The sequence below is a fragment of the Lepidochelys olivacea genome (genome assembly GCF_965140295.1).
Source record: "Lepidochelys olivacea isolate rLepOli2 genome assembly, chromosome: 5".
NCBI classification, from domain to species: domain Eukaryota; kingdom Metazoa; phylum Chordata; order Testudines; family Cheloniidae; genus Lepidochelys; species Lepidochelys olivacea.
The window spans coordinates 135,846,823-135,858,916 of NC_140415.1; the positions used below are offsets into that span (position 1 = coordinate 135,846,823).

General features: G+C 44.7%; 1 protein-coding gene across 13 annotated transcripts in view; it reads right to left on the reverse strand.

Annotated features, from left to right (window-relative positions):
- Positions 1-12,094, reverse strand: part of APTX (aprataxin) — a 40,316-nt gene that overhangs the window by 27,224 nt on the left and 998 nt on the right. For 2 of the 13 annotated variants that reach the window (XM_084628297.1, XM_084628300.1), the window contains exons 1-3: positions 11,930-12,084; positions 5,840-5,976; positions 3,467-3,513 (exon numbers count right to left, since the gene is read on the reverse strand). In XM_084628297.1, coding sequence (XP_084484423.1) covers positions 3,467-3,513; positions 5,840-5,976; positions 11,930-11,943 — 198 coding nt within the window. In that variant the 5' untranslated portion in view covers positions 11,944-12,084. Of the gene's footprint in view, positions 1-3,466; positions 3,514-5,839; positions 5,977-7,549; positions 7,654-9,234; positions 9,363-9,924; positions 10,058-11,243; positions 11,440-11,929; positions 12,085-12,094 lie in introns of those variants that run through there. The other 11 variants (XM_084628303.1, XM_084628306.1, XM_084628302.1 and 8 more) reach the window with 11 other exon arrangements.

Sequence of the window (12,094 nt, forward strand, 5' to 3'; positions counted from 1 at the left end):
CAGCACCTAGGTTCCAAACAGTTGTACTTTCTGATCAGTCTCCTTTATAGCGATATGTGTCTTCTTACTGTGCTCCAAATGCACGGCATCTTTGGAAGATTCTTAGCATAAGTTGTTTTATTTCATTGGTGACTAGCTCTGTGAGAAGATTTTGCCATTCCAAATGTGTGTGTGAATACCTATGACAGGCCTAATGCTGCCCTCAGTTACACAGGAGTAATGCCATGGGCAGAACTGAGCCCCATGTTACAAATATTTCAAATAAAAAAAAACATTGAAAAAATATAGATCATCTCAATTATGGAAAAATTAAGTCTCATATTTTATGAAAGTACCAAAAAGCGTTTCTCCTGTGGCACTTAGTCATATTAAAGAGGCATTTATACACTTTAGTTCTATGTTGACATGTGTTTCTATACAAACTGAGCCTCTCCATGACCGTATTAACGATGAAAGGTTCGTGTAAGTGTAGCTAGCTTCACACCACATAAAAGAGCGGTTACAACACCAGACTGTTGCAATATCCCGTTTTACATCCATTAAAATATTATTTTAAATGTTACTTATGTTCTCTGTGTGCCTTTGTAAGAAATCAATCACAGCATGAAAGGCTGGTAGACTGTAGTGTCAGGCACCAGGAAACAGAGAAAACAGCCAAGGAAGAAGAAAGAGCCATCCATGTGGGCAGCACAGAGCAACTCTACTCTGGCTCTTCTTCATACAGGGGGCCCAAGGCTTTCAGCAGCTTTGGCTCACAGGGCATGGCCCATTGCCAATCCCACCTCCGGGAGGCTCACTTCCATCTGGGCAAGAGTAGAGCAAAAGGAAATTAATTCCTCTCTCCTGGGATGTCTCAGGAAGAATGCAGCTGTCCAGCAAAGAAGCATCCCTTTCTTCAGGTTTTTCTTGCCCTTTGGCTGAGCTGGACCTGGTCACCTCCCAGTTCAGTTTCTGTGCTGCACTAAATACTTCCCATTTAAATAACTGCCTAGAGGGCTTCAAGTCAAGACCCGCTGCCTGACTTCCTTTGATGGAAGTTAACCCTTACCCTGCCTGAGGTATGTACAACCTGTCACAAAAAATAATATTCAAGAAATTAAAAATAATAGCCTGCATATCTATATCAGCAAACTCAGTGATGCTCTTCACAGCTGCCCTATCAAAGGGACACTCACAAGGTGAGTTAAACTGAAACTTTGACCTACCTTTTCTTTCATAGCTATTTACAAATCTATATAATCCTCATGTGTTTCTTCCCCAAAAAAGGGTTTTGAAAACTCAAGTGCTTCCAGAAGCTCTGCTGGTGGCTCTAGAGGTAGCTCTGTCCTCTCTAAATCAGTTATAATTAAGGCTAAGTTTTTGTCGTGGATATTTTTAGTAAAAGTCATGGACAGGTCACAGGCAATAAATAAAAATTCATGGAAGCCTGTGACCTGTCCCTGACTTTCATTAAAAATATCCCTGACAAAAGGGATAGGTGGGTTCAGCGCCCACTGCTGTGGTGCGTGGGAGCTCTGGGGTAACCCCACTGCCTGCTGCAGCAGGGCAGCTGCGGGGTTCCCCAACCAGGGCAGGGAATGGGAGCTGCAGGGGCGGGGCTGGCTGGGAGCTCCAGCCCCAGGACAGAAAAGGTCACGGAGGTCTTTGGAAGTCACGGATTGCGTGACTTCCGTGACATAATTGTAGCCTTAGTTACAACCAATATCCCAGCATTGCTGGGGAAGAGGGGGGCAAAACAGAGAGGGGTCAGGTCTTGGAGAAGACTATACTACAGTCAAGATCACTTGAGGTTGAGCTACTTGTATTCTTGAGGAACTGGATTCCCTGCTTCCATGAAATGCTTTTAGTTAATTATACAATCAACACACTGGACAAAACCAGATTCAGCCTCTAAACACTGCCTCCAGGTTTCTCTTTAGCAGAGTTCCTGTTGGATACCTGCAAGGTCCACACAATGGCACTATGACTTGGAGCCCGGGGTACTCTGCATGAGTTTTAGCCCTTCAAGTTTCAGCTGGAATCCCAAGATATTCTGCTGAATTATAATGCCCTAAATTTTCAGAGGAATAAAATTTTCTTCACTTTCCATCCTGAACCATGTGCTGTTTGAAGGCTACTTCCTGACACCCTAGCACTGCACTTCCTTCAGGCCAGGAGCAATCCTCTTATACAGTGAAACTTGCACTAAGCACCATCTTCAGAGGCAACTGCCTATCTGAATACAGTCACAGTGTTCCCAATGTTTCTTGTACAGTTGTATTCAGACTGTAATTAAAGCTTACTCACTAGGCAACCAGTGGTTGCTGATCCCTTAGTGATTTCACTGAATATAGTTTGCAGCCAAGTGTAAAACGTTTATCAAGCAGTTGGGGTCTTTGGAAGAAAGATTTGTTTCTAACCAAGCCCAGTAAGCTGCCGAGGTGCTTTTTGGACCTGTAGGGCACTGCATCCAGAGTACAGTATTTGTAGTACAGTAGTGTAACGATTTCTGTGAAAAGCTAGTCTCTCTCTCTCTCTGGTAGGTCACCAGTCTAATTGGGACACAAATTAGTTGTGACAAAGTTAATTACCATTAGATGGCCTGAGTGAAATAAGTTTTTTTATTTCAACTCTACCCCTAACAGTCAAGTGTTAGAAGGGACTGCAAGGATAACTCCCAAGATGATCAGGTACTGTGACGATTAACACACCCAGAAACCCAGACAAACAAACAGAGAGGCCTTGTCTAGGCTAGGAAAACAGGCTGCTAACCCTGGGTGAGGAACCTAGTAAAGGTGTTAAACCCTGTCTATGCTGGATGCTAAGTAGCGTTTAAAATTGTGTTAATTAAAACACTACCTATTCTCCAAGTCTAGACAGCCTAGACAGAGGCCACCCCCGCAGGCCCCAGCAACAGGTGGGGGAGAAGCAACATGAGGAGCAGCAGCAGAAATCTTAGGCCATATCTACACCACAGGACTATAGCACCATAGCAATGTCATAATGTAGACATAGCCTCCAGTGACAGATGGGGTTTTTCCATCACTGTATTAACACCATCTCCCTGAGAAACGGTAGCTAGGTTGATGGAAGCAGTCTTCTGTTGACCCCGCTGCATCTATACCAGCAGTTAGGCTGGCATAGCTACAGCGCTCAGGGGTGTGAATTCTTCACACCCCAAGCGAGGTAGCCACAACCACCTAAATGTTAAGTCTGGACCAGCCATAAATCTTAGCCATCTTCCAGGATGTTACCCGGTGCAGGGAAGAGGAGTGAAACAGTCCTCCCACTGCAGCATACAGAAGATGTATTACATCAATAGCTCATCCACTAAACTCCCTGATTGACCCCTTCTCCAGTGTCTGGACATTTTAGATTGCAAGCTCTGTGATGGGATTGTGTCATCTGCCATGTTTTGTAAAGCAACAAGCACAATGACAACCCTCAGTAAATAAAAGTAATACTGGACATCCATAAACGAACATACCTGTTTGATCTTGACATACCCTTTATTACAGTCTGCTTTTAGCTGCACTGAAAAGAAAAAACAAAAGCATCAGAGAATTCCTTAAACATAGGAGTAAACTGGCACAGCTCTACTGAAGCCAAATTCAGCTGGGGATCTGGCCCACAATGTATGTTCCTTTTGTAGTGGTAAATACCCATTTTTTTCACGGTTTGTGTGTATAAAAAGATCTTCTGTACTTTCCACAGTATGCATCCGATGAAGTGAGCTGTAGCTCACGAAAGCTCATGCTCAAATAAATTGGTTAGTCTCTTAAGGTGCCACAAGTCCTCCTTTTCTTTTTGCGAATACAGACTAACACGGCTGTTACTCTGAAACCTTCTTAAAAAATCTGCAGCTAGCACCACTTGGTATTTTATAGTTGTACCAGGGGATATGATACAAAGGAAACTAGGACCAAATCATATCCTTGTTACAGAACCTTTTACAGAGTTCTATAGAATTTAACAGAGACTGCTACCCTTGCTACAAAATGCATCCAGTTACTTTTCAATTTATGAAATACACGTACTGGCACTTATAGGAACATGAACAATATATAAAAATCAAATTAACTGGAAACTGGAGAGAATGTCAGACTCAAAACACTCTCCACCATTTATCAGTTCTATATGAATTTACAGGTTTTCAACAGACTAGGTATAAGACTGTTTTATAAAAGGTCAATTTCTACTGCTCCTGGTGACAGAAAGGCCACGTTCCCTCATGCCTGTCAGATTACAGAGCCCTTTGCAAGCTCCTATAATGAGAGCAGAATAGCTAGAATCGATAATCAGCTCTACGCTATTCCTACCTACATGCCTCCAGCTTTCATCCAGACCACACCACACGATCCATTGTCTACAGCCAAGCTCTACGATACAACCCCATTTGCTCCAACCCCTCAGACAGAGACAAACACCTACAAGATCTCTATCAAGCATTCTTACAACTACAATACCCACCTGCTGAAGTAAAGAAACAGACTGACAGAGGCAGAAGAGTACCTCGAAGTCGCCTACTATAGGACAGGCCCAAGAAAGAAAATAACAGAACGCCACTAGCCATCACCTTCAGCCCCCAAATAAAACCTCTCCAATGCATCATCAATGATCTACAACCTATCCTGAAGGATGACTCATCACTCTCACAGATCTTGGGAGACAGGCCAGTCCTCACTTACAGACAGCCCCACAACCTGAAGCAAATACTCACCAGCAACCACACACCACACAACAGAACCACTAACCCAGGAACCTATCCTTGCAACAAAGCCCATTGCCAACTGTGTCCACATATCTATTCAGGGGACAGCATCATAGGGCCTAATCACATCAGCCACACTATCAGAGGCTCGTTCACCTGCACATCTACCAATGTGATATATGCCATCATGTGCCAGCAATGCCCCTCTGCCATGTACATTGGTCAAACCGGACAGTCTCAAAGAATAAATGGACACATCAGACGTCAAGAATTATAACATTCAAAAACCAGTCAGAGAACACAACAATCTCTTTGGTCACTCGATTGCAGACCTAAAAGTTGCAATTCTTCAAGAAAAAAAACTTCAAAAACAGACTCCAACGAGAGACTGCTGAATTGGAATTAACTTAGGCTTGAATAGAGACTGGCAGTGCATGGGTCATTACACAAAGTAAAACTATTTCCCCATATTTATTCCCCCACCCCCACTGTTCCTCAGATGTTCTTGTCAACTGCTGGAAATGGCCCACCTTGATTATCACTACAAAAGGCTTCCCCCCCACCCCACTCCCTCGCTCTCCTGCTGGTAATAGCTCACCTTAAGTGATCACTCTCATTACAGTGTGTATGGTAACACCCATTGTTTCATGTTCTCTATGTATATAAATCTCCCCACTGTATTTTCCACTGCATGCATCCGATGAAGTGAGCTGTAGCTCACGAAAGCTTATGCTCAAATAAATTTGTTAGTCTCTAAGGTGCCACAAGTCCTCCTTGTCTTTCAGCTCTACCTAGAGAGCAGAGATCTTCTGTGGCTAAAAGACCCACTGGATTGGAGCCCCATGACTGATAATTACACAGCATGCCGGAGAGACTCCTGCTTTGATTTTCAGAGCGAAACTGTAGTTCCCACCTGAACTGCCCATCCCTTAAATACCCAATCACTGCCAGCTGGGCTTTAGAGTTTACAGCCTATCAGAGCAATGTAATCAAACAGAAGAACAATGAAACAGAAATGAATCTCACAATCTGACATGACACCATCACAGAATTTCTATACCTGTACCTCACAGGTTTCTTATACTTTTTTTGGAATCACTGGGTTGTCATCAATCCAGCAGTTGCATGTAAACTGAAGTTATAACTTACCCTGTTGCCGTGAACACTTCTTGTCTGTGATCTCCGTCTCTGGGCCACGCCCTATCACTACTGTTTTTAAGTGTGGCAGTTTGATTCGCTGACAGCATTTATCTTTCCTCACTAGCCAGCACACCTGCATTATTGCACTGTGGAAAAAAACAAAAGGAGATTGTCTGACAGACAGGATCACATTCAGATAGGGATTATGATCCAGTACCTGGAGTACAGGACTGGGAATCAGAAGTTCTTGGTTCTACTGCCAGTCCACTAATTGGAAGTATGAACTTGGCTAATTTGCTTAACATTGCTGTGACTCATTATCTTCCTCTACAAAATGGGAATAATAACAACCTGTAGCACAGAGACGTTTCAAGGGTTTACTTAATGTCTGTGTAATGCTTTGATAATATCTCCCCCGAAAGCTGCTGAAATACAAAGTATTCATTATTATACACACACAAGTTTATATTATTCAATATACATTTGTTTATCATGTTGAGGGCTGCACATATTTAAAACCAGGATTTCCCCAATCAGTTGATACAGCACTAGGCTGCCTATACATATATCTCCTACTATTGCTTTTATAGAACATCTCATTCATTTTTAGATTTACCACTGTGGCCATTCCTGTAAACTCCAATATCAAGTTTTATTCATTAGGATTTTACTACACTGTGTATATATCTTCCCTTCTAGGCAATTTCCCCCACTTTAAATAACTGAGTTATCATCTACTTTGTATTCTTTAATAGTTAACCTACCAACTGGATGGGATTTAGCTCATCACATTTAAGTGAAAAGAGGATTCTTCCCCCCAGGATAAGCTGCGTAAGCAGGTCCATCCACCTATTTAGTATTTTGGTTGCAAGTTTCTCCAATCCACAATACTTAACGACTTGTCTAATTCCAGAATGTGTCCATACGTATCTGCTGCTGCACTGGTAGTTTGTTCCACACATTAATCACACCAGCAGCCCATCTAACTCAGGAATTCCATCTCCAGCAATGACCACCAGTACAGGTGTTTCATAGGAAGGCACAAGAAGCCCCACATTAAGAAGTTAAGGGATAACCTACCCCACCAAAGTGCTCTTCTAACCCCACAATAGCTAAAGATTGGCTTTGGCCCTGTCTACAAGGGAAAGTTTTCTCAGTATAAAAAAGTGTGAATTAAAATTTAAAAATGTAAATTAAATTTAAATTAAACAGATATATTGCTGCAACCTACAGCGTGGACACACTTATTCCAGAATAAAAGAGAATTTTTCAGGTTTAGCTTATAACAATTGGGGAACAAAGCCACTCTTGGGCCAGGTCTACACTACGGAGTTTTGTTGGCACCCCCGTTTCGACATAGCTAAACTGACCAAGAAAAAACAAAACAAAACACACAATACACATGAAGCAGCAGCTATACTGGCAAAACAGCCCTTTTGCTGATATAACCTGTGTCATTCTTAGAAGCAGTTTACTATACTAACAAAAGATCTCCCTATGCCAACGTAAGCTGCATCTCCACTAGGGACCACGACAGGAGACTGGGAATGCCTGGGTTCTATTCCCACTAAATCAGGGGTTCTCAACCTTTTCATTTCTGAGAACATAGGACTGCAAGTGACCTTCTGAGTCCCTGGATCCAGTCCTCTGCAATCGCAAGCAACCCTGTCATATAATCCTATTTACAAAGTTATCAAGCTCCCTCTTAAAATTACTTACATTATTTGCCCCCACTACTATTGGGAGCATGTCCCAGATAGTTAGAAACCTTTTTCTAATGATCCAGACATCATGATGTACTTCATGATACTTCAGGGTCTATACTGAGTAAAGACAAAAATTTTCATGAATAAAAATGAACTCAAGTATTATAGAAAATTGTTCTCTCTTGCATAACTGCAACAGACTCCCCAAATTAGCAGTCAGCGTAGACTGACTAACTGCAGACTTGTGATCAAATCTCTATTCTATATTATATCTGGAAAATATGTTTTAGCCAAACATAAGTTATTGCATTTAATACAGAGGAAACCGGGTAAAATTTAAGGACCTGTGATATGTAGGAGGTCAGATTAGATGACTGAATAGTTTATTAAGGCAAAACATTTCTCATGTGTAGGAAGGTAATAGCTCAAAAATCTTCATCAGCTTCAGTTTTAAAATGACTGAGACAAGGAAGACCTTGCTAGCTGATGGTGCACTAGAACAGCGTTTCTCAAACTGGGGTCCGCAGACCCCCAGGGGTCTGTGGCCCCGCTGATCAACTCCTCCCTCTCCCTCCTAGTGCCTCAGGAAGGAGACGCTGGGAAGGAGGGGGAGGAGCAGATACTGTCCACATCGCTCCGGGAAGCAGCCAGCACATCCCTGTGGCCAGGGGCAGAGGGTCTCCGTATGCTGCCCCTGGCCCGACTGCTGACTCCACAGCCCCTACTGGCCAGGAACTGCAGCCAATGGGAGCTGCAGGTAGAGCAGGGTGGCCTCCCGCCTAGGAGTTGCTGCCAGAGATGTGCCTGTTGCTTTTGGGAGCCCCAGGAGGTAACCACTGCCCCTCTCACCCCATCCCACACCCCTACCCAGAGCCCGCACCTCTCACCCCCTCCCACACCCCACTCTCCTGCCCTAGCCCTGAACACCCTCCAGCACCCAAACTGCCAGCCCAGAGCCCGCACCCCGCACCAAACTCCCAGCCCAGAGGCCGAACCTCATCCTGCACCCAAACTCCCTCCCAGATCCCGTACCCCCTCCTGCACCTCAACCCCCTGCCCCAACCTGGTGAAAGTGAGTGAGGGTGGGGGAGAGCGAGTGACAGAGAAAGGGTGATGGAGCAAGCAGGGGGCATGGCCTCAGGAAGGGGGCAGGACAGGGGCTGAGCGGGGGGGCTTGGGAGTCCCTGAAAATTTTTAAATCAAAATGGGGGTCCCCGGGTTGCTAAAGTTTGAGAACCGCTGCGCTAGAAGAATGTCTATTCCAATAGCTTTCAACCTATAAGGAAGGTACATAACATGCAGCACTGCTATCAGAGATATAAAACTGGAAGAGCGATCAGCACAGTGCTGAGTAATACTTTGTTTGTACAGCTCATCTGGTGACATACAAAGCAGATCACTGTTAGTTTTAATCATTTACTATTGCATTTTACAAAATAGAGTAAAGGTCTTAATTCAGCATGCTCTACTCATGCAGAACTTTGATTAACATCAATTGGAATTTCATTCGGGTAACAAGCATGAAAGAAGGGCTCTGTTCAGCCCCATGATATGCTGACTAGACCAAAGAGTTGGGGCAGAGAGAAGTTATGTTAGTTTATATTTTACAGCAGTAGGTGATATTTCTACTCTCTATATTACCTATTTATCATACTGACAGAGATGGAGGGGGGGCTGCAAAAGTTAAGGGATCAGTACCTCCTCACTGGGTATCACTTCAAGTAGGGTATGTGGACAACACCCAGTCTGCCTGATTCAGAGCCAGTGGCTATCTCCATGTAAAATCCAAGGGGAAACAAGGCACTGTAGTTTTCATCTCGATGTAGCTAATTGAGGTAAACCGGGGTGGGGAGGAGAGAAAAGAGAGGTGTTAATAAGGTTGCCCTCAACACTAGCTACGCTGAGAAAAAGCTACCTGTGCTTTGTCTCTACTAGGATTGTACAGTGAGAAAACTATCTCAATGTGAAAACACTTTCATAGATTCATAGCATCTAAGGCCATAAATGACATTTAGTCTGACCTCCTGTATAGCATAGGCTATTAAATTTCACCCTGTTGCTGCAGTCTTGAGACCATTAACTTGTGTTTGGCTAACGCATATCTTCCAGAAAGACATCCACAATCTTGATCTGCAGACATCGAGAGAGGAAGAATTCACCATTTCCATTGGTGGCTTGTTCCAATAGTTAAACACCCTCATTCACTGAAATGTGTGTCTTAATACTAATTTTAATTAGTCAGGTGTCAGCTTCCTGCCTCTCTCTGCTAGATTAGAGTCCTTTATTACCTGGTATTTTCTCCCCATTAAGGTACTTATACACTAATAAAGTCACCTTTCTATCTTCTTATAATTAAATTAAAGAGCCTGAGCTCTTTATGTCTCTCACCATAAGACATTTTCTCCAGACCTCAAAGCTTTTTTTCTGGCTTTTTTCTGCACCCTCTCCAGTTTTTCAGCATCCTTTTAAAAATGTGGACACCAGACCTGGATGCAGTATTCCAGTATTGGTCTCACCAGTGCTGTATACAGAAGTAAAAATGACTTCCTTACTCCTATTCACTATTCCCAACATCACACGGAGATCTCACATTCAGTTGCTTGTCTACTATATAGCCCCTACTTCCTTTTCCAAAAAATTGCTTTCCAGGAATATAGGTCCCCATTCTATAGGGATGACAGGTATTCTTTGATCCTAGATGTATACCTTTGCATCTGGCTGCATTAAAACATGTTTTGTTTGAATGGGCCCAGCTTACCCAGTGAGCCAGATGGCTCTGTATGACAGGCCTGCCCTTATAATTATTTACTACTTTGCCAATTTTTGTGTCATCTGCATATTTTATCAGTATTGATTTTATATTTATTTCCAGATTAATACTGAAAGTATTGAATGGCATTGGGCCTAGCATTGATCCCTAAGAACCCCACTTCTTTTAGCAGTGAAGATGTAGCTAACACGAGTGCAATGGGTCACTTGTAATGTTAATGGTATTTTCTCTCACACAGAACAGGGCAGCAGCATCAGGGCTCCTTCCAAGTTATACTGTTGTAGTTATACTGGTAAAACCCACCGGGGGACACACTTACAGGAACAACTCTTTTGGTTTAACTTATTAAATTTAAGCTAAACTGAAAAAAAACAGAATGATACTGTCCAAACAGTGGGAGGGGTTATAACAGGATAACTGTTTATCTCAGGTTTCAGAATAACAGCCATGTTAGTCTGTATTCGCAAAAAGAAAAGGAGGACTTGTGGCACCTTAGAGACTAACCAATTTATTTGAGCATAAGCTTTCGTGAGCTCCAATGAAGTGAGCTGTAGCTCACGAAAGCTTATGCTCAAATAAACTGGTTAGTCTCTAAGGTGCCACAAGTCCTCCTTTTCTTTTTGTTTATATCAGTTTAAATTCACACCTCAACTTACACTGCTATAGCTTGCCAATGTAAGCAATTTAGAGCATTTCTTTTTAAAACAGACCTCGGGCTTGTCCACACTGGCACTTTATAGCACTGCTGTAAAGACACCCCCCTGAGCACTGTAAGTAAGTGCCAGTGTACACCGGGCTCCCAGTGCTGGTAGCTATTCCCCTCATGGAGGTGGTTTTGTGCTGCAACTACACAGCCACCTTAAAGCACTTCCGCAGCAGCACTTTAACTTTGCTAGTGAAGACGTGCCCTTAGTGACGCAGTTAAACTAGTGCAAACCTCTGCTTGGACACTTGAAACTTGGTTTAGATTAAACCTGTTCCTATTCAGCTTAACCTAAACGATAGAACCACACCGAAGAAATTGGTAGAACTGTCCCATATGGTCAAGGCCTCAGAATCAGGCAGCTGTGTACAGGCCAGGCCTCAATCACAGCACATTACACATCCACCTTGGACTAAAACAGAACCAGTCCCTCCTCACATACCCCAACCCCTCTCACCAGCTGTCCCTCTCCTCACTCTCTTCACCCCTCCCATCCCCCCCAGCCTCCCCTCTCCCCCACTTCAGCCCTCCCCCATCCCCCCTCTCCTCCCCCCTCCTCACCTCCCCAGCCCCCCCTCTCCTCCCCCACTTCACCCTTCCCATCCCCCCTCCTCACCTCCCCAGCCCCCCCTCTCCTCCCCCACTTCACCCTTCCCATCCCCCCTCCTCACCTCCCCAGCCCCCCCTCTCCTCCCCCACTTCACCCTTCCCATCCCCCCCAGCTCTCCCTCCTCACCTCTCCCAGGCCCCCTCCTCACCTCCCCCACTTCACCCCTCTCCTCACCCCCCCTCCACTAGACCTAGGCCTAGGCCCCAGCCCCCTCTTCACACGGCCCCGACCCTCCTCCTTCTCACCCTCCAGCCCCCACCCCGGTTACAAACCCCCCCCAACGCCCGCCGGGGCAGAGCCAGCCAGTCACCCTCTCGTTGCCATCGTCAGACGCCGGCGCGTGCCTCGCGCGGCATGCTGGGAGCTGTAGTCTCGCGGGCCGGCCCCGGAGGGACGAGGAGAGGTCACGGGCTGCGATTGGCTCGCGGCTCCTCTCTCCGCCCCCGCGTTCCTTTCCCGTCGGGGATTCGTCCTG